The following is a 26,254-nucleotide window of genomic DNA, read 5'->3' on the forward strand; positions in this document are numbered from 1 at the left end:
GAACACCCTAAGCTGTCCTGGCGATTCAGGCGTAAGTTGTCATCTCTTTCAATGACCTCAGGATCTAAGAGTCATTCCAGGCCTCACATGAGTCCCTGCAGCCAGGTGAATGGAAATGGTATCCAAGCCAGGTGCCTGGCCTGGGGAGAGGGCTTTGGTTGTCCCTGGGGAGGCCTTCCAGCCTGGGATGTTCCTCCCTCTCCTACCTATTCCCAGCACTCTTGCTACTGCGGGTTGCAAGGCCCCTGCTGGCCTTTCAGTTCCAGCAGGACAAAGCAGGGTAAACGTGCCATGAACCAAAGCTCTCCCACGTGGTGCCCCTGATACCACAAGACAAAAAAGGGAAGCCTGGGCCTGCCGCAGCAAGGCGCTGTTTCCGGTCAGGTTTTGGCCGCTGGGGCTCCCAGCTCTCAGCACTCCCTGGGTGCCCTTGCAGACCGCCCCCCTCCACTCCTGGCAGCCAGAGTGTGAGCACCCCTCCATCTCCGCAGCCCCCCGACAGTGGGGTTAGGGTTGAGCGGGAAGGCGGCTCTATCCCTCTGCATGCGGCCCTTCAGACCTACTTAAGGCAATTTGTCGCTCACACTTCAGGCTGCCAGCCAAGGACAGAAGCCGGAAAGACTCTGTGATGAAATCCTTGCGCTGTAATTAAGTCCCATGTTTTACACGGATCTTTCCCGGCCTGCCCATCCTATCACCCAGTTCCACAGGCCAGCGGGTGGGAGAGTCAGCCGTCCTGTGATTACACCCGAGCTTCCACCGTTAGTGGGGTTGAGGGTCTCGCCCACCCGAGCAGTCTGTGCGCCCACCCTCATGCTTCCCCCACCTCAGTCCTACTCAAGACAGTGCGGTATCTGTCCCCGAACTGGGTTTCACCCCAGCGAGCCACTCCGCCACTTTTTGACGGTCACCTCTCTTTAACCCTTTGGTTTTTTCTTTTGACAGGTCCCTTTACCTGCAAACTCTAGCAGTGGAGGAGTTGGGAAATAAAGAAAAGAGAAAGCAGGACAGAAAGGGCCTGCCTTCTCCTGGGTTCTCCAGACAAACCCGGGTCTTTCTTCCTCAAATCGTGCCAGCTCCCAGCTGGCCCTCGCTGACTGGAATGTATCAGAATGTTCCGCTTTTAGCTTGCGGTTTGGCCTAGTGGAAGGAGCACCGCGCTGGGAGTCAGAGGGCATGGGGTCGAGTTCCTCTTTCGCCAGCTTCTGGCTGTGCCTTTGGACCACTACTCCAGGTCCTCGGGCCTGGGCTTCCTCCTCTGTACAATGGGAAGAGGAAGGGAAGGGAATGCTGGCCTGGATGATCTCGAGGGACATTTCGGGAGTCTACAAAGGTTGCAGCTCGGTGCCCCTCTCCCGGACCCGGACGCCCGCAGCCCTTATAGGCGGCCCCTCCCCCTGGGATCCAGGGCGCCCCACGCACCCCGCACCCGCGTCCCTCCCTCCCGACTCCCAAATCCATGGGTCCCCAATGTTCTTCCTCGTCAAACGGACACTTGCGACGGTCCCCGCCGCCGCAGGGTCTCCGGTGCGCATCCGCGGAGCCTCAGGGCAGGAGCAGGAGGTCCACTTGCCAGAGAGAACGCAGATGTTACCTGGGCTGCGGGGCGGGGCTGGGACGAGGGCGGGGCCTGTCCAGGGGCGGGGCCGGCGGGGTCTTCTGGAGCCCTGCCTGGGGCGCCGCTTCTGCGACTGGGAGGAACGGGACGTGGCGCGCGGCGCCGGGAGACTTCCCCGGAGGTGAGCGCCCTGCCGCGCAGGAGAGGAGGGACAGGGTGGGGACCCAGAGTCCCCAGGGGGGCGGGGACCGGGCCACTGGTGGCCATCGGGGGCCTGTTCCCCTCCAGGGGCGTCCTGGGCTGTTTCCAGCTCTCCTCCTGCGCCCCGGGCGCCCATTCCCTGGACCCATTCCCAGGACCGCGCTCTTCGCTCCTCGGGGCCCCGGGGGGCGGGGGCAGAGGGGGAGCACGTAGATACCTTGCCGGCGGGACTCGGGAAACCTTGGCTGTGAAGAAGTCACTTGCAGCTCCACCGTGGAACAGCGCTCTCAGACTTTCTCATCTTCACTTTCGTTCCCACCCTGGGAAGGGGCAGGTGGCTTCACTATCTTCCCTGGAAGAGGGAGACAGCCACCCTCAGCAGAGCCATGGAAATCCCAGAAAGTTACTGAGCAGCTCAACAAAAGGCCTTGAACCCCCGCCTCTCCGCCCCCGTAACACCAGGTAGAGACTCCAAGGTAAATATTGTTGACTTTTATGTTTTAAAAAAAAAATCTGCCTATGAAAATAAGAGCATAGGGGCAATGCTCCTGGAAAACCACAGTTGGAAGGACATTTTTTAACGGGTAAGGAAGGGGGGGTTAGTTGATTGTCTTGGGGGTGAGGGGTGCTATCCCAGGAAGTCTGCTGAGGCCGTGTTGGGTGGGAATTGGTGGCGGAGGCTTTCCCTTGCAGTGGGTTAGCTATGTAGTCACTTCGTGTTTGGAACACCTATCCAGCACCGGGACCCACAAACAAGCAACTAACCCCAGTGTCCTTGAGATAGACACTTGTTGAGCAGTGACCCAGTCAATACCATGCCCTGTTTGGCTGTCAGGTGCATCTGGGATGTGTCTTCTTGCTCAGTGCCTGGAAGAGGGCGATAGTGATTACACGCTGATGCTGGAGAACTGCCCTGGGGAGCAGCCAGGCCTTTGCCACATGTCTGTTGTTCGATCACTTTTCCCTGCATTTACTCAGCCAGGCTGAGCATTGACAAATCTGTCCAAGATCTCCTGGACCCTCTGACTCACTTCACCCTTGTTATTGTGGACAGAAGACAGTGGCCAGCAACTTCCGGTTGTGCCGGGCACAGCCAGTCTGAAAGGAAACCCTGGGACGGGGCCCTGGGAGAAGGTCTGTGGTGCTCAGTGCTGATCCCTGAGTTGCCGGATTGTGGAGACATTCCAGGGGGTTCCCAGAGGAGGGACCCAGGCCAAAGCTAACTGCCCAGCGTATTTTAACAATCCTTATGCCCACACCATGCATATCAATCCGACCGGTACTTCCATCCTAAATGACATCTCAGGATCATCCCCTTGGGTATTATAGCTCTGAGCAGAGCAAGAAGCCTTTAGATTCTGTTGTCTGAATGCAGAGCCGTCCCTGCCAGCTTTTTGGGTTTCTTTCTGGGGAGGCAAGACTTCTGAGGAAGTTGTGTCCCAGAGCTTCCTTTGTTGATTTCTCTGCATCCGGAAGTTTGGCGTTGCTGAGTGTTGAAATCAAAATATGCCTGTTTATTCATGCTCATAGACTCGGAGAGTAAGAAAACACTGGAATGTACAGTTACTGAATCCACATGCGTTTGCTTCCCTTTTTGTTTCGTGGAGAAGAATGCAGAAAGCAGATTCCAATCTTCAGTCAGGTCTCAAGCTTCATGAATTCCCAGCACTGGTTTTGCAGCGCCCTCCCCCATTTGGGGGCCACGACCCACAGTGTGCTCAGCTGTATGGGACCAACTCAGGTTTGAGGCATTGTTCCTGCCCCTCAGAAGCTTCCAGGCTCAGGGGAGGAGAGAAAACCAGCACCTGCGTTAACAATTAGAGAGCAAGTAAGTGAAATTAGGTGGCGTCCTCTGCTGGTTCAAAGAAGACAGCCCGTGTGGGCTGGAAAAGGCAGCGAGGGCTTCGGGAGCTACTTGGTCTTCAGCTGCATTTGTTGTAGAAACAACAGTCAGACACCAGGCAAGGCAGAGGGCGGAAAGCCCAAGGATAATATGAAGCTCAGACTAAGCAAAGGCACTCGCTGCCCCTCCCCCATGCAGTCCAAATTCCCTGCCTTCCTTCCCAGCCCCGCCTCCTGCCACTGTCAGTCCACCCCTTGCCCACACCACACTGACTGCCCAGGGCGCTCTGATTAGGCCTCTTCTGCGTGCCTCTCTCTCCCTACACTTGCTCTTCTGTGCCCAGAATTCTCTCTGTTGGGGAATCCTCTGGGTTTGGTTTTTTTTGTTCTTGTCTTTTGGGGTTTTTTGGCCATGTGGCATATGAGATCTTAGCTCCCCGACCAGGGATCAAACCCGTGTCCTCTGCGTTAGAAGCGCGGAGTCTTAACCACTGGGCCACCAGGGAAGTCCCGGGAATCCTCTGTTTTTTAGGAAGCACCTCAAATAGCACCTTCTCCAAGGAAAACTTCCCTGGCTGGCCCCTCCCCCTGTCTTCAGGCAGAGTTGGGGGCATTCCTCCTTTGCCCTCCGATGCTCCTTGCCTGCACCTCTACTGAAGCGCATACACCCTGTGCTGCCTAGTTGGGTTGAGGGGTCTTTGCCCCACCTACAGAGGCAGGACTGTGTCTCACTCATCTCGCGGTCCTCTGAGCCAGCGTTGGTGTCCGGCACATAGCAGGCAGCCTTTGGTAAATGATTCTTGATTGAAGTTCAGCCAGATTTGGGCACTGGGAAGCACCTCAGCTACTTGTGGGTTAAGCGCTATTATTGGGAATTTAAAGATTGGATAAGTTCGGTGGAGAAATTCGCGTTTAATGGGGTGGCAGTACTCAAAACACTTAGCAGCCCCCTCGGCCTCAGAACAGACTTCGAGGTCCTTCTTGATCCAGCCCCAGGGTATCTTCTCCAGCCTCACCTCCCGCCAGCTCCCACCTTGAACCCACAGTGGACTCCCATGCCTGGGTCCCCCCTCTCCCTTGACGGTGTTGTTTGACAGCCTCTGCCGGGAATGCCCACCGCTGTCCCAAGCTTACCTTTCCCCATCCACAGGACTCAGTGCTCAGCGTCTATATCCCCTGGGATTAGAGGTCCCTCAGGCTGGGTGTGCACGTCCTCCTTCATGCTCCGCTGCCCTGCCAGCACACCCTCTCACAGCATCACTCCCTCGTGTGGCTGCACCCCACCCCGCCCCAGTCCTGACTTAGCTCCCTGATCTCTGGGACTGGGTTTATCCTTGATGGAGCCCTATCAGCTTACAGCCTTCCTGGGAGAGGGTGCCCCATAAACATACATTGGATGGAAGTCTGAACCTGGGTGATGAAAATGTAAAAGGAAGGACAACACTAGGGACATCTGAAAGGAAAACAAGTAAGATTTGGTGATGAGTAATATAGAGTAAAGGAGAAGCTTGGCTCATAACCTGTGAGGCAGGAGGAAATTGATTCACATGAGAGTTGGGTCCCTGGCCCAGGGAGAGGTCCACTCACATCCTTCTGAGCAGTGCTGTGCAAACATGTTTCTGTTTTCTGGAGGATTTTCAAAGACCAAAATAGTGTTAAGTCACTTTGGGGCATTATTGCATCTGAAGATTTTGCAGGGCACCCAAGTGGGGATGTCCTTTAATCAGCACTTTGAATACAGTTCAGGTCAGGCTTAAGGGGGAGATGGTGGGAGTGTCGTGAGGATTGCCCAGCATGTGAAAGCAAATAGGATCATTGCCAGAAGAAGCTAAGCCGAGAACAAGGTCTAGGGGAAAACCTACATTCTAGGGGCAGGGGGCGGGAGAGAGGAACTGGTGGAAAAGAGAATGATAGAAAGAGAGAAGAAAATCAAGGAAGCCAAGGAAGGAGATAGTTCAAGAAGACATGGGTGGCCAAAACTGTGTGTGCCAAAAAGAAAGACAGAGAGATTCAGGCAAGAATAGATGAGAAGGAGGCCATCTTTGAGAGGGGTGCTCCCACAGGAAAGCCAGGTCTCGTGGGGTCAGAAGAGGCTAGGTTATGGGCAGTAGGATCATTGGGTGAGTCTTCAGACCTCACGTCTGAGGAATCTGACCACAAAAGGATAGATTTTCTCTCAGCAGGGAGGGAGGAGTGGTCATGTCAAGAGAAGATAGTTTTGTATGTTTTGTTAAGAGATATAACCACCGGGCTTCCCTGGTGGCGCAGTGGTTGAGAGTCCGCCTGCCGATGCAGGGGACACGGGTTCGTGCCCCGGTCCGGGAAGATCCCACATGCCGCGGAGCGGCTGGGCCCGTGAGCCATGGCCACTGAGCCTGTGCGTCCGGAGCCTGTGCTCCACAACGGGAGAGGCCACAACAGTGAGAGGCCCGCGTACCGCAAAAAAAAAAAAAAAAAAAAGAGATATAACCACAGTTGAAGGCAGGAGGGAAGGAGCCTCTTTATGCTAAGGAAAATGGATAACTTCCCCTCTTCACATTGATTGTATTTCATTTAACCTTCCTCTCCTCCCTTCCCCACAGTTGTCCCAGAGAACTCTCATCTGGGGTCATCTCCAAAGTCATGGTTTTGCCAAACCCAACAAGAGGATATTGCAACCTGGAAACAGTTGGTCCTCACCTCCCTGGCATGCGGTAAACTTGTCTCAAGTGCCCCAAACTTGACTTTGCTTCATAACGGTGGGGTCCAGATGTTTTCTCCTTGACTGTGCACAAATTCATGACATCAGCAATAACAGCAAATGCAAAAACAGCATTTACGCTGAGCCAGACACTGTTCTGAGTCCCTGTGAGGTGGGTATTGTTATTATTCTCATTTTTCCAATGACAAAAATGAGACCCAGGGGGGCTTCCCTGGTGGCGCAGTGGTTGAGAGTCCGCCTGCCGATGTAGGGGACACGGGTTCATGCCCTGGTCTGGGAAGATCCCACATGCTGCGGAGCGGCTGGGCCCGTGAGCCATGGCCACTGAGCCTGCGCGTCCGGAGCCTGTGCTCCGCAACGGGAGAGGCCACAACAGTGAGAGGCCCGCGTACCGGAAAAAAAAAAAAAAAAAAAAGAATGAGGCCCAGGGAGCCCACCCAATGACACAGCAGTGAATGGAGAGCCAGGGTTCCAACTGGATGTGTCTGGCTTCAGGGTCCATGCACTTAAACCACCATACTAATTCAAGATGAGCAGCTCACGCTTTACTCTAGATGAATGTTCATGGTCCCGACACTACTGCAGGATTCTTAGTCCTTGCGCTGCTGACAGCATGACTTATCCAAGGTCACCAAACCAGTTACTAATCCATCTATCTATCTGTCTATTCATTGAGGTTAGACTAGCTTTAATAATCAATAAATGATTTACTAGTCAATAAATAATTTAATAGTCAACAAATAATCTACCACATGCAAGACACTGCAAGGGACCCAGAAATACGAGCTACATGTATCATCTCATTTAAACCTCATAACCACTCCATTTTGTAGACAGGACAACTGAGCCAGCATTTGAACTTGGCCATAATGAAGGCAAAATTGAAAACCACTTTCAGCCCTGAGTTTCTGTGTTCTGAGGTTCCGCCTCATCATGGTCCGAGACTTAACTGGTTCTAGGAAGGCCCCAAGGCTAACTTTACTTTCTTTCTCAACACACAAAAGGATTGCAAGTATGAATCAATAAGATGCTGAGGTGTGTAAGAAATACTGCCTCTCCTTTTATTTTCTAGAGAGCAACTTAATATCCATTTGCACCCTTTGTCTCACCAGGCTGACAAGGATAGAAACTACCCCAGGGTGGTGTCATAATTTCTGGATCTTATGCAGTGAGACCTCAGGGCAAGGCTGAGGGTGAGCACGCTCCTGACCCTGCCTCCCTGGCAGTCTCTGCTGCTTCTGGACCACACGGCCAAACTCTGGGGACTTGCCAAAGTCCTGTCCCCCTGGGACCCCCAGACCTCTCTTCCTTTCCTGTTTCTTCCAAACCTCACTGTTTTGCCCCACCAACTTCACTTCTCTCAGGACCCCCTGGAAGAGCCTCTGTGTCCTGGACGTAAGTCCCTGTTTGGGAAATGAAAGCCAGAAGATCCTGCAAACTGGAATCAGTCCTGTTACATACCTGGCCTGGGGCAATGACATCAGGAGACTTCTAGAGGGTGGAGGTGGGCAGGTGGAACTACAAAGGGGGAAAAGTTTTCTACTCTCAAAAGATTATCTAGCCAAAGAAGCAGTTCCCTCTGAGAGTAAATTCCTAGGCAGGAAAAAGTTGCTCTTTGAGGCTAGGATATATGTGGATCCATTTTATTTAACCATTTTATTGGTACATCAATACCATTATTTTCCATAGATATTTTCAAGAATATCTATAACAGATTTGCAAGTTTGCTGCAAGTGGGGGGCGGGTTGTGATTGTGTCCTGGTCTGTGATTGCTGTCATGATACTCAGCAAGTCTCATTAGATAGCTTTAGGGTTTATAGGCTGTGAAAATGCTTCCAGTTCAAACTTGCCATCATACATGTACAGAAACAGGACAAGGGAAGTTAAACTTGTCAAGGATGCCCAGGTGATGGCCAAAGGAGGGCTAGAACCCAGGTTTCCCCTCTCCCAGCCCAGAGCTTTTGCCATATCTCATGCATCTTGGAAGGGACCACCCATGGCGCCAAGGAGCCAAGTTTCTTGCTGACCCCTCCCCCATTCAGAATGGAGCACAGCCATCCCGGGCAGCCTGCCCAGGGCAAATTCCACATTCCACACACCTCCCTGGGGGCCCTGGACACTGGGCACGTAGCAGGAATGTGTGTTTCCAGCAGGGGTGTGTTTCCCAGCCCTGCCTGCCCTGCTTACAGTCCCTGGGGCACCGCCAGTGAAATAATCTTACCTCCTCTGCACTGGGCAGGCCTGGAGATGCAGGACCCCCTCCTCCTGGCCTGACTCCCTCCCTCTCCCTCCCCTCACCTCTCACCAGGGGGTGTCTCCCTCATCCGAAGAGCGGACTTGACTTTACCAACCTAGGGAGGTTTCTCTCGATGCTCTTGTTAACCCAGCACAGACTGCAGATCCTTCCCAGGACAGTTCTCTTCACATTTCCATTCTCCGTGTCTAACGGATCATAGTTTAATAAAGTTTCTCTTGCCCATGCCTCCCCCCAGCTGCTCCCAATTTACATCACAATCCAAATGATTTTTGCCGCTCTTCGCGGATGGTTTGTGTCATTACTTTCAGGGGATGCAATATCAGACTTCCCAGCTCTCCGTCTGCTCAGGCCTCTGACCTCGCAGGTGCCCATCTTTCCTGGCAATTTACTTTACCCCTGAACACGCGGGGTTTAGCTGAGTTGCATTCGGGGGGGCTGTCAGAGTCTCAGATGTTAATTTCCTAATCGAGGCTAATCGAGGCTATTGGTTCTGCCTGAAGCTGAAGACAGAGATGTTCAGTTCCTTGGTGAGCTATCTTTTCCCAAGGATCTTTAGATGCGTCACGCTAGTTGTTAGTTTTTAATAACTACTCGGATGGAATTATTTCTTTCTATCAGATGCTTTAAAACTGTGTGCTAAAGAGTTTATAATGAGCAGACAGAAGAGAAGCCATTTTTGTACCTAAACCATTTGGGTATTTAGCATCCTGCCTTCAGACTGTCATGCCTCTGTTTGATGGTGCTGTTTTTGTTTTGGTTTGGGGGGACTGCCACCTGAAGATATTAAAGACAATAGGGGAAACTTTTTTTTTTTTTGCGGTACGAGGGACTCTCACTGCTGTGGCCTCTCCCGTTGCGGAGCACAGGCTCTGGATGCGCAGGCTCAGCGGCCATGGCTCACGGGCCCAGCCGCTCCGCGGCATGTGGGATCTTCCCAGACCGGGGCACGAACCCGCGTCCCCCGCATCAGCAGGCGGACTCTCAACCAATAGGGGAAACGTTTACATAATTTCCCAAGAGTGCAGAAAAAAGAAACACCAAATCTCCCCAGCGCATTGAGAAATAATTCCGTTTCCTTCTCTCACTGTTCCCCTTCAGTGGTTTCCAAAAGGAATACATTTCTGGTGAGGTGCAGTTGGATAAATGATGTCTGCCTACTTAAGCAAGCAAGAAATATTAGAGGATTACACATCAATAACTGGGCTCTTCATTCGGAAACTGGAGGGTCCTCAAAAGCCTCTGTGGATGCTTCCCCAGCGAAGTAGAAACTATTATTGTTGCGATCGTATAGGTGATTAAGCTGGCGCTCAGAGAGGTTAAGCACTTCCTCAAGGTCACTCATCTATTAAATTGTGGGGCTAGGGTTTGAATCCAGCTACAAACTTCGTTGTCATTTTGACCTTTCCTAAAAATCAAAATTGGGTACACTGCCCAACAGATGCACAGCCTCAAAGGGGTTGGGGGAGGGGGTGGGTAATTCCTTCTAAGGTGCATGCCAAGGAGGAAAAGACATCACAGTCCTGTTTTGAAATTCGGTCGTAATCTCCTCTCCCTGTGCCAGCCTGCCAGGAGCACTTGCGTGCTCTCTAAACGTAAGCAAGCAATAGGAACTTCTCAGCGGGGCTCAGTTCAGAGCCCCTGGTGGCTTCCACACCCCTCAGCCCAGACTTTCCGGAGGCCCTCGGAGGGCTCTTGCCTTGGTCTCTGCCCTTTGTGCGCCCCCTGCTGGTCTCCAGGAGAGGCGCCTGTCCTGGAGCCTGAGAAGTGGTACCCAAGCTCTCCTTTTTCCTTAGCTCCAAGTAAAACGATGTGACCTGCCCAGCTCCCCTGCCTCAGAAGCCTCAAATAACCCTCCTCGAGCACCATCCAATGCTTCAGTCTTCAGGACTAAGAAGAATTGGGGGCGAATATATGGGCATCAGTATTACCTGGAGGCTTGTTAGAAATGCAGATTCTCTGGTCTTTCCCCAGACCCGCTGAATCAGAATCTGCATTTCAGCAAGATGTCTGGGTGACTCATATGCAAATCATCCTTGGAGGCTCTGTGTCTATTCTGCAGTGTCCACAATTTTGATTTTTTTTTCTTTTGAAGATCAAAATGACAACTAAGTTCACGGCTGGATTCAACTCCTAGCCCCACAACGTGATGGATATGTGACAGGCACATACTTACCCTCTGAGCCACAGTTCAATAAAATGGTGAAAAGCACTATATGTCATTCTTAACTTTCAGGGCCCATCTCATCCTAAATCTGAGACCTGATAATTATCCAGTGTCTCCTAGCTCAACCATAGTTTACTTAATCATACTGCTTAGAAATGTCAAACTCTGATGGCAAACCTAGCTTTTTCCCTAGAAACCCACAAACTCTCTGCTCCCTGTGGAGGAGACGGTGGGTTGTCCTCATCCTGTGTGTGGGTCCCCAGTAACTAAATGACCACAGAAATGTCATGAAAGGGACATCTGGTTCCAAGGGAGGTGCTTCCTCACCACCTCTGTGACAATAAAGATGGAGTGGATTATGAAAGTATGGAGTTCTCTCCCTGGAGGGACAAGGAAGAAAGCCCCCATGACTAATTGGCCCAGAGGCTGGGCATGAGATTTCTCCAGGTCTCTTCAGCTCTGATGTTCCATATGCCTCGATTCACAAAAGGGTCTTGATCTTTTTCAATTAAAATTCCACTTAATCAGAGACACACCTAAAGTTTTAAATACCCCTACAGAGAAAATCACTGTGTGGCATAGAAAAACATTTACGTACTATTTTCTGTTTCTCCCTCCTAATTAGCTTTCCTGTTCTCCCTTAGGAAAACAAAAGCCCTTTCTCTCGATTCACTGGAAAAACCCTGACGACTGTCATTGCTGCGAGGAGGTCCCCGTTGTCTCAGAAACTGAAGCCTTTAAACGATCAGGGACCCCGTGCCTCTAGAATAAGAACATACTAGAAGCCCCTTCTGTTAGGACTGGAGGTAAGTACTCCTGATGAAAATCACTCCCCTTCAAAATGTTAATGGGGAACATACCACTGGGCACTTCAGTTGTGCTGTGTGCCTCAGGGGTACCACATGAGCAAAACTGGGTCCTTGCCCTCAGGAGATGGACAATCTGGAGGACACAAGATGTGATGAAAATGCCATTGTGAAAATGTACACAGAACAAGGGAGGGAGGTAAAATGCCTGTAGGAATATGAGAACCGTTTTACGAAAGAGTTGGCTTCTGGGGTAGCCTGTGAGGGGTGAGTTGGAGTTGGGCAAGCAGATGAGATGGGAATAAGCATTCCAAGCCCAGGAGCAGCATAGGCAGAGAAATTGGGATCCAGTTTCACTCTGGGAGAAGGTGAGTTATCCCTGGAGCCCAGGCAAGACTAGATAAGCCAGAAGGTAGATTGGATGGAGTTTTCCCTCAGTCCAATGGGAGGGTTCAGGCGCTAAGGGACCTTTCTAATCAGCCATTCCAGGAATAGATTATAGTCCACAGTGGAGTTTTATGCCCTGAAGAGTTGGGCCACTGTGGGTAGGGGGAGCTAGTGAAGGTTTCTAGTCAGAGCCATGCTCTACAAGCCCCTCATTTAGCTGAGCGAGAGATGCAGGTGTCGGGGTCAGGCTGGCTGTGGGTGATCAGCTGGAGGGGTGGGCACTGCAGCAGCCCAGACAGGAGGCAGGGGCTGTGGGGCTGAGCAGCACAAACAATTGGAAGTGAGGGGATTCGATGCTCGTGGTGGTGTCCTGAGATGAGCTTCACAGAATTAGCCACCATCTGCATTGATGTACATGAGGCTTCTTCCAGTGGGGGATTAAGGAAGCTGGTTTGACTTCACCCACCTTGTTAGAGTTTCATATGTACTGAAGATGGAAATAAGGGTCCACCACCAAAGATGAATATGGTGCAGTGTTTGATCAGAAAGGCTATAGCCCCAAGTGCTCTGAATTTGGAGGAAATGCTACAGATGCCCAAGAGGATAGTTCAAGGTATGTCCAGATGAGGAAGAAGAAGGAAAGGGCAAGCTCCCTCTCAGAAGCTGATGGGATCATAAGCACAGATGACTACCCTGAGGTAGGAGGGGAGAGAGCCGGCGAGCTGCGGCTGCTCTGAAGAGCTCCAGGCTGTCCCCCACCTCAAGAGCAGCCCATCCGAGGGATCCAGAGCACAGATGTGCCCTCAGCACCCTGGCAGCTGGCCCTGCGGGCCGTGAAAAGGGAGGAGGACCCAGAGGCAGTATGTGGCAATTTCATTCATTGAACAGGTATTTACAAAATAACTACAAACCAGGGAGCTTGACAGCAGTTGTGGACAAATTCCTAGAAGAGATCTGGCCCAGGGTCTGCAGCTCTGAGGAAAGGGGGCGGGAACCCCGGCAGGTCAGCATAGGTTCTGGAACAGCAAGTCGTATCAGACTCAGCTCATTTCCATCCTGACAGGGTTACCAGCTTCCAGCAGCCCTGGGAACTCAGCAAGGCATTTGACTGAGTTTCTTGTTATATCCCCTTCCACCCCGACACATGAAAGGGAAATTTCTCGCGGGGCTAGACTTGCTAGACAAGCTTTGTATCGAAACATCATGCACACGGAGAGATGCAAACAAACCCTAACGAGACCCCCAGGCACCAGCAAATCAGTAAACCGTTCTCCTGAGGTCACACCAGTGCACGGAGACCCAGTGCGCTAATTGTCTGCTTCCTCTTTGGAGAACCATTGTCAGTCGTCAGGCTTTGCCCTGCTGTGTGAATCTGCGATGCTCATGGAAGCTGCTGAGGACTGTCTCCCCTCGGGCGTGTGATGGGTCTGAGGAGAAGGGTGGGTGGGGAGCACGCTCTCTCTCTTTTTTTTTTTTTTTGCATGAACGGACTGCCACGTCTGGCCATGGAGCACCTTTTGCACCCAGGTGTGCACGAAGAAGCTGCCCTCTCTGGCCAGACCAGCCTGAGCTGCCTCAGTCCCACCACACCCCGGAGTCACCTCCCAGTGGTTCTGCAGGGCACTGCCCCCAGGACGGGCCATAAGCCCTCCTGGGGGCCTTGCTGGTGGACACAGAGAGTCACTGGATGGCTGCGGCATGTGCCACGTAAAGAGCCAGACCTTCCTTCTCTCCTAGAAGTAGGAAGCAAGGTCAACATCTTCTGAGAGGGCCAAGGCCAGGCGGGATGGGTGAGGGAAAGCCGGTGAAGGTCTGGAATCACTCCTTAGGGGTAGGAGAGAGGGTGTCAGCACGATTGGATTCTGCACATTAGTGTGGGCACCAAGGCGGGTTTTCCTGACAGAGCTGTAGCCACCAGGTGTAGGCACGCAGAGGGCAGGTGGCTGGTATAGACAGATGGGATAGCAGAGCAAGGAGGCATCCGAGTGGGAGGTGTTGAAAGAGGGTTTGAAGAGAAGGTCTGTGGAGTCTAGACCATGGGAGGTGTAAAGAGGCGGATGCATTTAAAGGTCACGGAAGGTTCAAGGGGAGTTACGAGGCTGTAAGAGAGTCAGTGTAGTGCAAGGAAAGGCCCAAGAGACCCGGAAGGAGGAAGGTCATGCTGAGAGAGTGGGAGAGAGCTCAGCATTCCAAAGGGACCATCTCGGGGTAAGGTGGGCCTTCACGCGGAGCTGAAAGGGGCGAGGGGCTGAGAGGCTCACCTTCCCCTGGGAGCCAGGGCTCATACCCTTTGTGACCCAGGGGAAGTGACCACAAGATCAGCAGATGCTGACCAAGAGGTGGGCTACAGCAGTACCCCTGTACTGACCCACTTGTGCAGCCACACCAGAGACACTAGGCTTAGAGGGTAGACAGAGCTGTGTGGTCTTAAGTAAGTTACTTAACTGCTCTGGGCCTTAGTTTTCTCATGTGTATAAATGGGGAAACAATGATACCCCCCAAAGACTGGGAGGATGAGGGATGGGAGGAAGCTCAGAGCTCTGTGGGGACGAGCTTGTAGGCGAAGATGCCCACCCTGTGGTATTGTAGTTATTAGGATATATTTCTTTCCTCCCTCCAGAATTGAGCCCAGTGGTTCTCAGATGTGAGTGTGCATCAGAATCACCCAGAGCGCTTGATAAAACAGCCTGCCAGGCCCCAGCCCCAGAGCTTCTGATTCAGGAGGACTGGGGTGGGGCCCCAAGTGGTGCTGATGCTCCTTGTCTGGGGACATCACGTGGGGCATCCCTGCTCTAGAATCTTTCTAGAAACCTTGAGACCCTTGCAGGCAGGGACACCCCAGCGTCCAGCAGTGACCAGCACAAAGTGGGAGGCTCGGCCTGGGAAGAGTTACTGTAGGACAAGCACAAATTCTCAGTACAGCAGCTGGTCACCACGAAAAGAGGTGGTGTTGAATGAAAAAGAGGACACCCAGAAGAGCCTCAAAGTCATGGTGGTTTGGGGAGGAAGCTGGACTTGTATCTGGGGAGCAAACTCTGAGGTTCAAGGCACTGCAGTCACCCATGGGTTTTATTGGAACTGTTGTCAGAGGTAGAACGCTGGGCTGGAAGGACCATGGCCCCGGTGACATTGCAGCCTTCAGAGTGCTCGTTTGCTGGCTTGTCCCTATGGGATGCTGTATTCTGCATCTGGAGAACACGTTTGCCCTGGGAGGGTCACCGTGTCCACTGGCCTTGAGCCTTTTTCTGAGGCTGACCTTGAACGCATTCACATGTGGACTCAGTCCAGGATTTTTTTTTTACCATCTTTATTGGAGTATAATTGCTTTACAATGGTGTGTTAGTTTCTGCATTATAACAAAGTGAATCAGCTATACATATACATATGTCCCCATATCTCTTCCCTCTTGCGTCTCCCTCCCTCCCACCCTCCCTATCCCACCCCTCTAGGTGGACACAAAGCACCGAGCTTATCTCCCTGTGCTATGCAGCTGCTTCCCACTAGCTATCTGTTTTACATTTGGTAGTGAATATATGTCCATGCCACTCTCTCACTTCATCCCAGCTTACCCTTCCCCCTCCCCATGTCCTCAAGTCCATTCTCTACATCTGCGTCTTTATTCCTGTCCTGCCCCTAGGTTCTTCAGAACCTTTTTTTTTAATTTAGATTCCATATATATGTGTTAGCATACAGTATTTATTTTTCTCTTTTTGACTTACTTCCCTTTGTATGACAGTCTCTAGGTCCACCCACCTCACTACAAATAACTCAATTTCATTTCTTTTTATGGCTGAGTAATATTCCATTGTATATGTGTGCCACATCTTTATCCATTCTCTGTCGATGGACACTTAGGTTGCTTCCATGTCCTGGCTATTGTAAATAGAGCTGCAGTGAACATTGGGGTACATGACTCTTTTTGAATTATGGTTTTCTCAGGGTATATGCCCAGTAGTGGGATTGCTGGGTCGTATGGTAGTTCTATTTTTAGATTTTAAGGAACCTCCATACTGTTCTCCATAGTGGCTGTATCAATTTACATTCCCACTAACTGAGGGTTGCAAGAGGGTTCCCTTTTCTCCACACCCTCTCCAGCATTTATTGTTTGTAGATTTTTTGATGATGGCCATTCTGACCAGTGTGAGGTGATACCTCATTGTAGTTTTGATTTGCATTTCTCTAATGATTAGCGATGTTGAGCCTCCTTTCCTGTGTTTGTTGGCAATCTGTATATCTTCTTTGGAGAAATGTCTATTTAGGTCTTCTGCCCATTTTTGGATTGGGTTGCTTGTTTTTTTGTTATTGAGCTGCATGAGCTGCTTGTAAATTTTGGAGATTAATCCTTTTTCAGTTGCTTCATTTGCAAATATTTTCTCCCATTCTGAGGGTTGTCTTTTGGTCTTGTTTATGGTTTCCTTTGCTGTGTAAAAGCTTTTAAGTTTGATTAGGTCCCATTTTTATTTTTGTTTTTATTTCCATTTCTCTAAGAGGTGGGTCAAAAAGGATCTTGCTGTGATGTATGTGCCTATGTTTTCCTCTAAGAGTTTGATAGTATCTGACCTTACAGTTAGGTCTTTAATCCATTTGAGTTTATTTTTGTGTATGGTGTCAGGGAATGTTCTAATTTCATTCTTTTACATGTAGCTGTCCAGTTTTCCCAGCACCACTTATTGAAGAGGCTGTCTTTTCTCCATTGTGTATTCTTGCCTCCTTTATCAAAAATAAGGTGTCAGTCCAGGATTTTTATTACTATGTGAACCTTGGAGAAACCCTCCCCATCACCCATTTGGAAATGAATGAACTGTTTTGCCCAGACAGCGGTCCTCCATGCCCAGCACTCCGACCGCCTGCCAGATGTGAGCCATGACCTGCCAGGAGAGACATTGTCTCTCCAGCCTTGCGGCCAAGCTCAGAATCCCAGATCCTCTCGAAGAGCCCATTATGAGTATTATTTGTTAAGGATCAAGCATTTAACTTAGCCCAGGAGAAGCCCTGGCCCCAGCCAGCGGGATTTGCAGGCTAACGGTGTTGCCCAGGGAGACACCACGGCCCGTAACTCACCCAAGGTGAGGCCCGCGGCTCTGCTGAGCAGGCAACTAACTCAAGAAAGGGAACCCACTCTGCTGACGGCTGGGGTTAAAGCTAAATGAATTCTACTCAAAGGAGAGGCTGCCGACCCTTCTCCCTCTGGTCTCATTATCTTAATTAACAGTGCTTGGCAGGAGTATTGAGACCCGCATTGATTGTGCTCTTCCTGTTACCCCTCAGAGCCCTGGACACAAGTTAGCCTCAATAATCAAAACCCAGTTCTCCACAGCCCTCTGAATTTCTTTTCTTTTTTTTTTTGCAGTACGCGGGCCTCTCACTGTTGTGGCCTCTCCCGTTGCGGAGCACAGGCTCCGGACGCGCAGGCTCAGCGGCCATGGCTCACGGGCCCAGCCGCTCCACGGCACGTGGTATCTTCCCGGACTGGGGCACGAACCCACGTCCCCTGCATCGGCAGGCGGACTCTCAACCACTGCACCACCAGGGAAGCCCCCTCTGAATTTCTTACCAGCCCTCTTCCTCTAAGAGAATCACAGGGCTTCTGAGTTGGAGGGAATCCTATAGACCGGCGTCTCTCAAAGCATGGCCTGAGGACCACTCGCTTCAAAGTACCTGGGCCATAAAATGCACTTCCCCGGCTCCACCTGACCTACCGAACTGAATTTCCAGGAGTTAGGCTCAGGTAGCAGTGGTGTTAGTTTTTTCTCTTTAATTTTATTTTCTGATTGTGGTAAAATATACAGGGCATAAAATTCACCATTTTAACCATTTTAAGTGTCCAGTCTGCTGTGTTACCCTCACGGTCAGCCATCTCCAGAAATTTCTCATCAACCCAAACAGAAATTCTGAACCTACAGAACCGTAGCTCCCCATCCTCCCTCCTCCAGCCCCTGGCAACCTCTATTCCACTTTCTGTCTCTCCGAATTTGGCTACTCTAAGGACCTCATCTCAGTGGAATCACACAGTATATGTGTTTTTGTGACTGGCTTATTTCACTTAGCATAACGTCTTTAAGGTTCATGTATGATGAAGCATGTGCCAGGATTTCCTTCCTTTTTAAGACTTTATAGTATTCCATTGTATGTGTACCACATTTTATCTCGTTCGTCATCTGTCAGTGGGCATTGGGATCGTTTTTACCTGTTGGCTATTGTGAATGCCGCGATGAACGTGGTGTGCAAATATCTGTTTGAGTTCCTGCTTTCAACTCTTTGGGGTATATATATACCCAGAAGTGGAATTGCAGGGTCCTGTGGTAGTTCTATGTCTGATTTGTGGAGTCAGCAGTTTTAAAGCACCCTGTGTGGTTCCAAGGTACAATCAGAATTGCAGCCGTGTGAGCCGACCTTCAGAAATCGGAATCACCTGGAGAGATTTAACAACTCGGGATGCCTTAGCCACACCCCAGACCAACATCACCTCTCAGATGGGACCCAGGTACCTGTATTGTTTTTAAAGTCCTCCAGTGATTCCAATGTATGGCCAAGTTCGAGAACCATTGGTTTATACCAGTGATTCTAAAATGTGGGTGTGTACAAAATTCGCATACTTGTTAAGAGTACAGACCCCTGAGGCCTGCCCCTAAGAGTCTCATTTAACTGGTCTATTGGAAGCCTGGGCTTCAGCGGACTCGAGGCTCCCCAGTGGTTAATATGTCGCCAGGACTGAGAACTTCCTCCTCCTGTTCAGTCTCTTGTTGAAACAGGAACCAGCTGAAGCTGCTGGAGGTGACACTATCCACTCGAGTCTCTGAGCCCTTTGGGACCTGAGTCCACACTGGTCCCCAGGGATGATTCCCAAGCCAGTCCCATGGGTTCTCCAAACTCTATCACACAAGCACAGGGGGTAGACTCATATATAGAACCTCCTTTTTTTCTACTCTTGATTGGAACTCTTAGCCTTGAATGAGAGTTCAGTCAGTTCTGCTCTAACCCTTGTTCCGAAATAATGAATCTGATCCAACACGATTGACATACTCAGGAACAATATTGATATATTGGGGAAGTTATTGATATATTAGGGAATGACATTAACATATTAGTGAACATGAAATTTGCATTTGCTTATGTGCCATATCTTAAGTTTAAATGAAGAAAACTGTACCCAGCTGAACCGACCTACATACGAGGAAGGAAAAGACCTCAAAAATCTGCCAGTGACCTCCTTGCTCGGCCTGTGATTTGAGCCAACACCCATCCCCAACTGTTGTACAGCTTCCCCTGATACCAAATAACCCCCTCCATCCAGCACCTCACAGTAGCTCCCCAGGCAGCAACCCTCAGGTCTTTCACAAGGTAAAGGAATATTTATTGTATCCGCCTAACACGGATAAGATGGTGCTACCATTTTTATGAGGTTTTCTGGGGCCGCTGATGAAGGTTTTGAGTGCTATACGCCGTCCTCTTTTTTCCCAGAAGCCCTGTGGTTTTATTGTGTGATTCTGCGTAGCTGAGTGATTTTTAGGAAGGAATGCCTATGTCTCCTGATGGCAGAACTAACAGTGTAAGTACCTGTCGCCACTCACCATCTTTTCAATAATGGTTCAGGAGCGCGCGCTGTCGGGTTCCTCTACCTGCGGCCTCAGAGAACTCACTCCAGCCACCACTAGATGGCGCCCTCCTCTGCAGGGTCAGAAGCTGCTGTCCGCGACCTGCATTTTGGGAGAAAGAAGCAAGTGGCCCCGGCTAACACAGGCTTCTTCTTCGGGGCCTTACTCCACACACTCTCAACCCTCTTGCTCCCTCTGGCTTCAACCCATTCAGGGTGTGGGGTTTTAGGTCATTTGATCTTCTCTCTTGGGTTCCCAAAGTCCACAGCTGCTGCCCACCTGGTCTATCTCACCGCCTACACTTCACTCTTGGTCACTTATCTTTCTGAGGTCTGGTCAGCTCTGAAACAACTTCATCGCCTGGTTCTCATCTTTGAATTAGATTTGCCCTGTATCAGTGCTCATTCATATTGATTTCAACGCGCTTTGGCTCCTGGCTCTCATTCCAGGACACCCCTGCGTAGGTGGTCCCTCCTCCCAGCTTCTGTCTACATGAATAACCCCTCCAGGCTCCTGTCAGCTCAGCTCACCTGGCCCCTCTGCTCACCTGTCCTGGCACCTGACCCACAGAAGTCTGCTTCAGAGATGAAGATGTAGCTGTTTCACACCTTGCTGTATTTCATAAGAAAATAGGTCTGCACGAAATCTTTGTAATACGACATAAGCCCAAATAATTTTCTTTAAAATCTGTTTGTTCAGCTGGCCTTATCTACCTTACGGTTTAATTTTAGCTTCCCTATTATGGACTTGAAAATTCAGTATCTTGAATATGTATTGTTTGGGGCTTTCTTTCTCACCTGTTATTTCTACAAATTCAAGGTCAAGCCGCCCAGTACAGTGTAGGCATTTGGAGGCCAGCCCTGAATGGTCTGTAAAAAGACAGAATTGAAACTAGACATCTTAACTCTGTTATTCTGAGCTGGTGTTCTCACTTCCATGTCTCTGCAGGGATTTTCCTGTCAGATTACATAAGATGAGAATTCATTCTGATGTTTGGATAAAACAACAGCTGCAAAACTGTCAGCAGCTTGGGGGCCAAGCTAGTTCTTTCCTGCAAATATCAGTTCAATATCAGAACACATTTATCTTGCAGTCACTTAAAATCCTCATTTATGAAATCAAAGTCTCTATTCTCTTTCCTTCTAGAATAGAGGTTGGCAAACTACAGTATTTGGACTGCAAAGCCTAAAATATTTACCATCTGGCCCTTTACAGAAAAAGTTTTCCAAGCGCCGTTCTAGAACATAAAACGTGGTGGTTGTTATATGTAGACTAAGGGTTCTCATCATGAGGTTGAAAGGGGTAGCCTTCAGGAGGTTAGTGAACCTTCTGAAATCGGGTGAAAGTTTTGGTTTATGATGCAAATGTGCATTTTTGGAGAGCAAAAGGGCAGGCTTGGTCTATTGTGTTTACCACTGTATCTCCTCTTCCTAAAACAGTGCCAGATACATAGATGCTCAGCAGATATTAATTGAATAAGCTATTCAGGAGGGGGATGCTGAAGAGACAGGCAAGAGCCGGATGAAGGAAGTCTTTGCAGGATTTTATTCCCAGAGTAGTGGGAGGAGAAGGGAGGGCTCTGTGCAGAGAGGCGTGGTATCACCTGGGTTATGTTTCTAAAAGAACACCCTGGCTGCTGTTTGGAAAATGGAGAGTCAGCCCAGATATAAGAGAGACCAGTAAGAAGTCTCAAGTCTAGCCCCATCAAGAGATGGCGGCTTGAACCGAGTAGACTTGGAAGGTGAAACTGACAGGACTTGCTGAAGTGTGGGTGACGTTTCAGAGAACAGAGGTGACCCTGCTGTTGTTACCCTGAGCCTCTGGGTGGAAATGGTGGAGAAATTAAGAGCCGTGTTAAACATTCTCAGTGAGTTTTTTCTAATGATTATAAAATGCCTGGTTGTTGGTTTGTTTTTAATAGTAGGTTATATTTAATTTCTACCAACAGGAAATTGTTTAATTTCAAATATGAAATGGCAATAGTTGTATCTCACCTGACAGTATACATCAGTATACCACACTGCCCTACTCTTAATGTGTAAATGACTGCTTTTGATATTTTGGGTCAACTCAGAAGTCAATGTCTACTTCTGATTTGCTGTAAATTGTGTGTCGCAGCCTCAAAGGTGCTATGGAAACCCCACCACAAATTACCCCAACACAGCGAAACGTCTTCAGAGCTGGCAAGTGGTCCAGGGCCGGTGCCCCCTCTAGTACCATGACTGCTTCATGCTGTCTACCCCGATATTGAAACTGTGCCAGTGATGGTTTTATAAACCAGGGCCCTCTTCCTATTTCTGTCTTTTCTTTCCCCCTCATTCTCCTGCCCTCTGAGCCATGTAGGTCTTTCCTTACCTTGCAACAGAGGCCTTCAGATACTACACGTAGAGCAAGTTGAATACTTCGCAGGCACCAAGGGGGAGGTGCCGTGCAGATGGGTAGAGGCGAAGCTCTCTGAGGGGTGGGCCCTCGTGCACTTTCTCTATACCCCTCACAGCTCCCAGCACAGCACTGGGAACATAACCAGATACACGCATTCAGTGCCATTTGCTGTTGTGTGTGTGAAGCAAATGCTCACCTCAGACAGTGAATTCACCTATTGGCCTTAGGCAGGAGGACTGTTTTTTGTTTAGTTGTACACTCATGGGGTCACACAAGTGCCAGGCATGCAGGAGGTGCTTAATACATATTTGTTAAACTCCTGAAATCTCTTTGTGGAAAACGACGTACCCAGTTTTTACATTATGAGATGCACTGTGTAGGGAGTAAGGATGGATGGATGGAGATGACCTAGTGTCCTTGACAGGTTAGAGGGGGAAGAAAATCAGTGGATTTATTTTCCACTCTTCAGCTGGGCCTGCCTTGGGCTAGGAATGGGGTCCCTGGCTGAGGTGAAGTTAAAATGTATCTCTTCCTGCTGTTTTCTCCAACTTCCATCAGCAAATCTTGAATGAATGAAGGCACAGACTTAGGAATGAATGCAGTTATCATAAAGGTTAAATGAAATATTTCTAAAGTACTTAGAACCGTGCTTGCTATGTAGAAAAATGCCACATAAATGATAAGAGAGTAAGAAAAGCTCTGTCTACACCAGACAGTATCTGCCAACAGCTACAGCCTTGGATCCAGAGAAACAAAGGGTCTAAGAAACAGCCACATCACAGAGGAATCCCCCAAGCCCTAAGCACCCGTGTGCAATGCCTTGAGTTTAGATTCCTGTGTTTTCACTCTCCCTTCTTCTCCATAGGATCATGGGAGACCACCTTGACCTTCTCTTAAGCATGGTGCTCATGGCCAGTCCTGCGCTTGGGATTTCTTCCTGCGTCTTCGATGGGTGGAGAGCCTTATATCGTTTCTGCAACCTCACCCAAGTCCCCCAGGTCCCCAACACCACCAAGAGCCTCCTGCTGAGCTTCAACTACATCAGGACAGTCACAACCGCATCCTTCCCCTTCCTGGAGCAGCTGCAGCTGCTGGAGCTTGGGACTCAGTTTACCCCCTTGACCATTGACAAAGAAGCCTTCCAAAACCTGCCCAATCTCAGAATCTTGGACCTGGGCAAAAGTCAGATAGACTTCTTGCACCCAGATGCTTTTCAGGAACTGCCCCATCTCTCCGAACTTCGACTGTTTTACTGTGGTCTCTCCAGTGCTGTATTAAAAGATGGGTATTTCAGAAATTTGGGGTCTTTGACGCACTTGGACCTCTCCAAAAATCAGATCCAGAGTCTTTACCTTCACCCTTCATTCCGGGAATTGAATTCCTTGAAGTCCATTGATCTTTCCCTCAACCAAATAACCGCTGTTTGTGAGCACGAGCTCAAACCCCTCCAAGGAAAAACACTCTCCTTTCTAAGCCTTGCTGCTAATAACCTGTACAGCAGGGTCTCAGTGGACTGGGGGAAGTGTCTGAACCCCTTCAGAAACATGGTCCTGGAAACCCTAGATGTTTCTAGCAATGGCTGGGCAGTGGACATCACAAGAAACTTCAGCAATGCCATCAATGGAAGCCAGATTTTCTCTTTGGTTCTTACCCATCATGTGATGGGTTCTGGGTTTGGCTTCACTAACATGAGAGACCCTGACCAGCACACCTTTGCCGGCCTGGCCAGAAGCTCAGTGATACAGCTGGACCTTTCACATGGGTTTATCTTCTCCCTGAGCTTCCAACTCTTTGAGACGCTCAAGGCATTGAAGGTTCTGAACCTAGCCTACAACAAGATAAACAATATTGCAGACAAAGCATTTTATGGACTTGACAACCTCCAAGTTCTCAATATATCACATAACCTTCTGGGGGAATTGTATAATTCTAATTTCTATGGACTACCTAAGGTAGCCTATATTGATCTGCAAAAGAATCACATCGGGATCATTCAGGACCAAACATTCAGATTCCTGGAAAAATTAAACACCTTGGATCTCCGGGATAATGCGCTTAAAACTATTTCTTTTCTTCCAAGCATACCTAATCTCTTCTTGAGTGGCAATAAACTGGCTACTTTGCCAAACATCGCACTTACAGCTAACTTCATCACCTTATCAGAGAATAGGCTGGAAAATCTGGATAATCTGTATTTCCTTCTCCAGGTACCTCATCTCCAGATTCTCATTTTAAATCAAAATCGCTTTTCCTTTTGTAACCAAGACCATGCCCCTTCAGAGAACCTCAGCTTAGAAGAGCTTTTCCTTGAAGAAAATATGTTGCAGCTTGCCTGGGGAGCCGGGTTCTGCTGGAATGTTTTTAAGGGGCTTTCCCATCTCCGAGTCCTGTATTTGAATAAAAACTACCTGAATTTCCTTCCACCAGGAGTATTTCGTCATCTGACTGCACTGAGGGGACTCAGCCTCAAGGACAACAGGCTGACTGCTCTTTTTCCTGGCGACTTACCTGCTAATTTAGAGGTCCTGGATATATCCAGAAACCAGCTTCTCTCTCCTGATCCTGATTTACTTGCATCGCTGAGTGCCATGGACATAACTCATAACAAGTTCATCTGTGAGTGTGAACTTAGCACTTTTATCCGTTGGCTCAATCAAACCAACGTCACAATAATTGGCTCTCCGGCAGACATATACTGCATGTACCCGAGCTCCATGGCTGGGGCTTCCCTCTACTCTCTTTCCACGGAAAATTGTGATGAAGAGGAAGTTTTAAAGTCCCTAAAGTTTTCCCTTTTCATCTTCTTCACTGTCACTTTGACTCTGTTCCTCGTGGCCATCCTCATCATTACGAAGTTCCGGGGGTTTTGTTTCATCTGTTATAAGAAAGCCCAGAGACTGGTGTTCAAGGACCCCATCAAGGGAAGAGAATCAGAGACGTACAAATACGATGCCTATGTGTGCTTCAGTGGCAAAGACTTTGAATGGGTGCAGAATGCTTTGCTCAAACACCTGGATGCCCAGTACAGCAACCGAAACAGATTTAACCTGTGCTTTGAAGAGAGAGACTTTTTGCCTGGGGAAAACCACATCGTCAACATCCAGGATGCCCTGTGGAGCAGCAGAAAGGTTGTCTGTCTCGTGAGCAGACACTTCCTTAGAGATGGGTGGTGCCTCGAAGCCTTCAGTTACGCCCAGAGCAGGTGCTTAGCTGACCTCAGTGGCGCCCTCATCATGGTGGTGGTGGGGTCCCTGTCCCAGTACCAGCTGATGAAACATCGCTCCATCAGAGGATTCGTCCAGAAACAGCAGTACTTGAGGTGGCCTGAGGATCTCCAGGATGTTGGCTGGTTTCTCAACAAACTCTCTCAGCTCATTCTAAAGAAAGAAAAGGAAAGGAAGAAAGACAATGACATTCAGTTGCAAAGTGTAACCACCATTTCCTAGTCAAAGGAGCACTTTTCCACTTATCTCAAGCCACAAGCAACTCTTCCCTTTTTATTTCCACTAAGTTACCATTTGGGGTCCTTTATGAAGTTGTTGTTTTCCTACGATGAAAACCACGTAAATCTCTTGATTTTCATAGCAACACGATGTTTTGTTTCACTGATCTCCAAATGCAAAGTAATAGACCTAGAAAATTGCAACTGCCCGCAACGGTTCCCACTCTCCACTGATTTCCTTTCAGACCCGGTAACACTGTTCTCTCCTGTTGCATTGACTACGGGATATATCCTAGTCGTGGGAAGGGCACCTTGGGAGAAGTTACAGATGGCCGACACCCTTTCTCCAGTGTTCAGTTCCAGAAGGGGCTGCTCTGTGATTCTGAGGGCTCTGTGCCTGGCAGAACAACATTAAGTAGAAAACAAAGAGAAAGAGGTGTGCTTCCTACTATGTCCATGGGAACAATGCCACTGCTCAGTGCAGGTCACTCTCAGTCCCAGGGATAAGAGGTGGCTCCAGAGAAGCTGGGATGAGAATAACTAGATCTCTTGGGGCCATATTGCTCCCCTTCTTCTCACCTTTTTGGTCTAACCCTTGTGGGCCGTGAACATTCTTTTTGGCTTGCAACCTTTCTTTTGGGCTGGCTTTCAAGAACCTCCTTGATTTAGCAACAACCTCTTTCAGCTTTATTTCCCCCCCATATCTCATTTATCAACCACTCAGTCTGTTGCAGAAAGAAATTGTACTTGGACCAAGAACCTGGTTTGAGTTCGGATTCTGCTGCTCATGAGCTGTGTGACCTCGAGCACGTTACACACCCTCACTGGGCCTGTCCAGTTTTCCCAGCACCACTTACTGAAGAGGCTGCCTTTTCTTCATTGTATATTCTTGCCTCTTTTATCAAAAATAAGGTGACCA

At 49.5% G+C, this 26,254-nt stretch overlaps 1 protein-coding gene across 3 annotated transcripts; it reads left to right on the top strand.

Moving 5' to 3' along the window:
* The first annotated feature begins 1,701 nt into the window (after positions 1 to 1,701).
* On the top strand, positions 1,702 to 25,574 carry TLR5 (toll like receptor 5). Of its 3 annotated transcripts, XM_082615480.1 has the most exons (6): positions 1,702 to 1,739; positions 2,088 to 2,235; positions 3,290 to 3,587; positions 6,184 to 6,453; positions 11,368 to 11,529; positions 22,759 to 25,574. In XM_082615480.1, the coding sequence occupies exon 6, from the start codon at positions 22,763 to 22,765 to the stop codon at positions 25,337 to 25,339; it is 2,577 nt and encodes an 858-aa protein (XP_082471606.1). In that variant the 5' UTR covers positions 1,702 to 1,739; positions 2,088 to 2,235; positions 3,290 to 3,587; positions 6,184 to 6,453; positions 11,368 to 11,529; positions 22,759 to 22,762; the 3' UTR covers positions 25,340 to 25,574. The 3 variants fall into 3 exon arrangements, 2 of the variants coding, with proteins under 2 accessions (XP_082471606.1, XP_082471607.1); XM_082615481.1 differs by lacking the exons at positions 3,290 to 3,587; positions 6,184 to 6,453; XR_014293525.1 differs by lacking the exons at positions 6,184 to 6,453; positions 11,368 to 11,529; positions 22,759 to 25,574 and having other exon boundaries at positions 3,290 to 3,847.
* The last annotated feature ends 680 nt before the right edge of the window (positions 25,575 to 26,254 follow it).

Source organism: Mesoplodon mirus, assembly GCF_964341445.2.
Source record: "Mesoplodon mirus genome assembly, chromosome: 3".
Classification (NCBI taxonomy): Eukaryota; Metazoa; Chordata; class Mammalia; order Artiodactyla; family Ziphiidae; genus Mesoplodon; species Mesoplodon mirus.

Coding starts and splice junctions, on each gene's coding strand:
- TLR5 (XM_082615480.1), top strand. CDS start 22,763: ATGGGAGACCACCTTGACCTTCTCTTAAGCATGGTGCTCATGGCCAGT.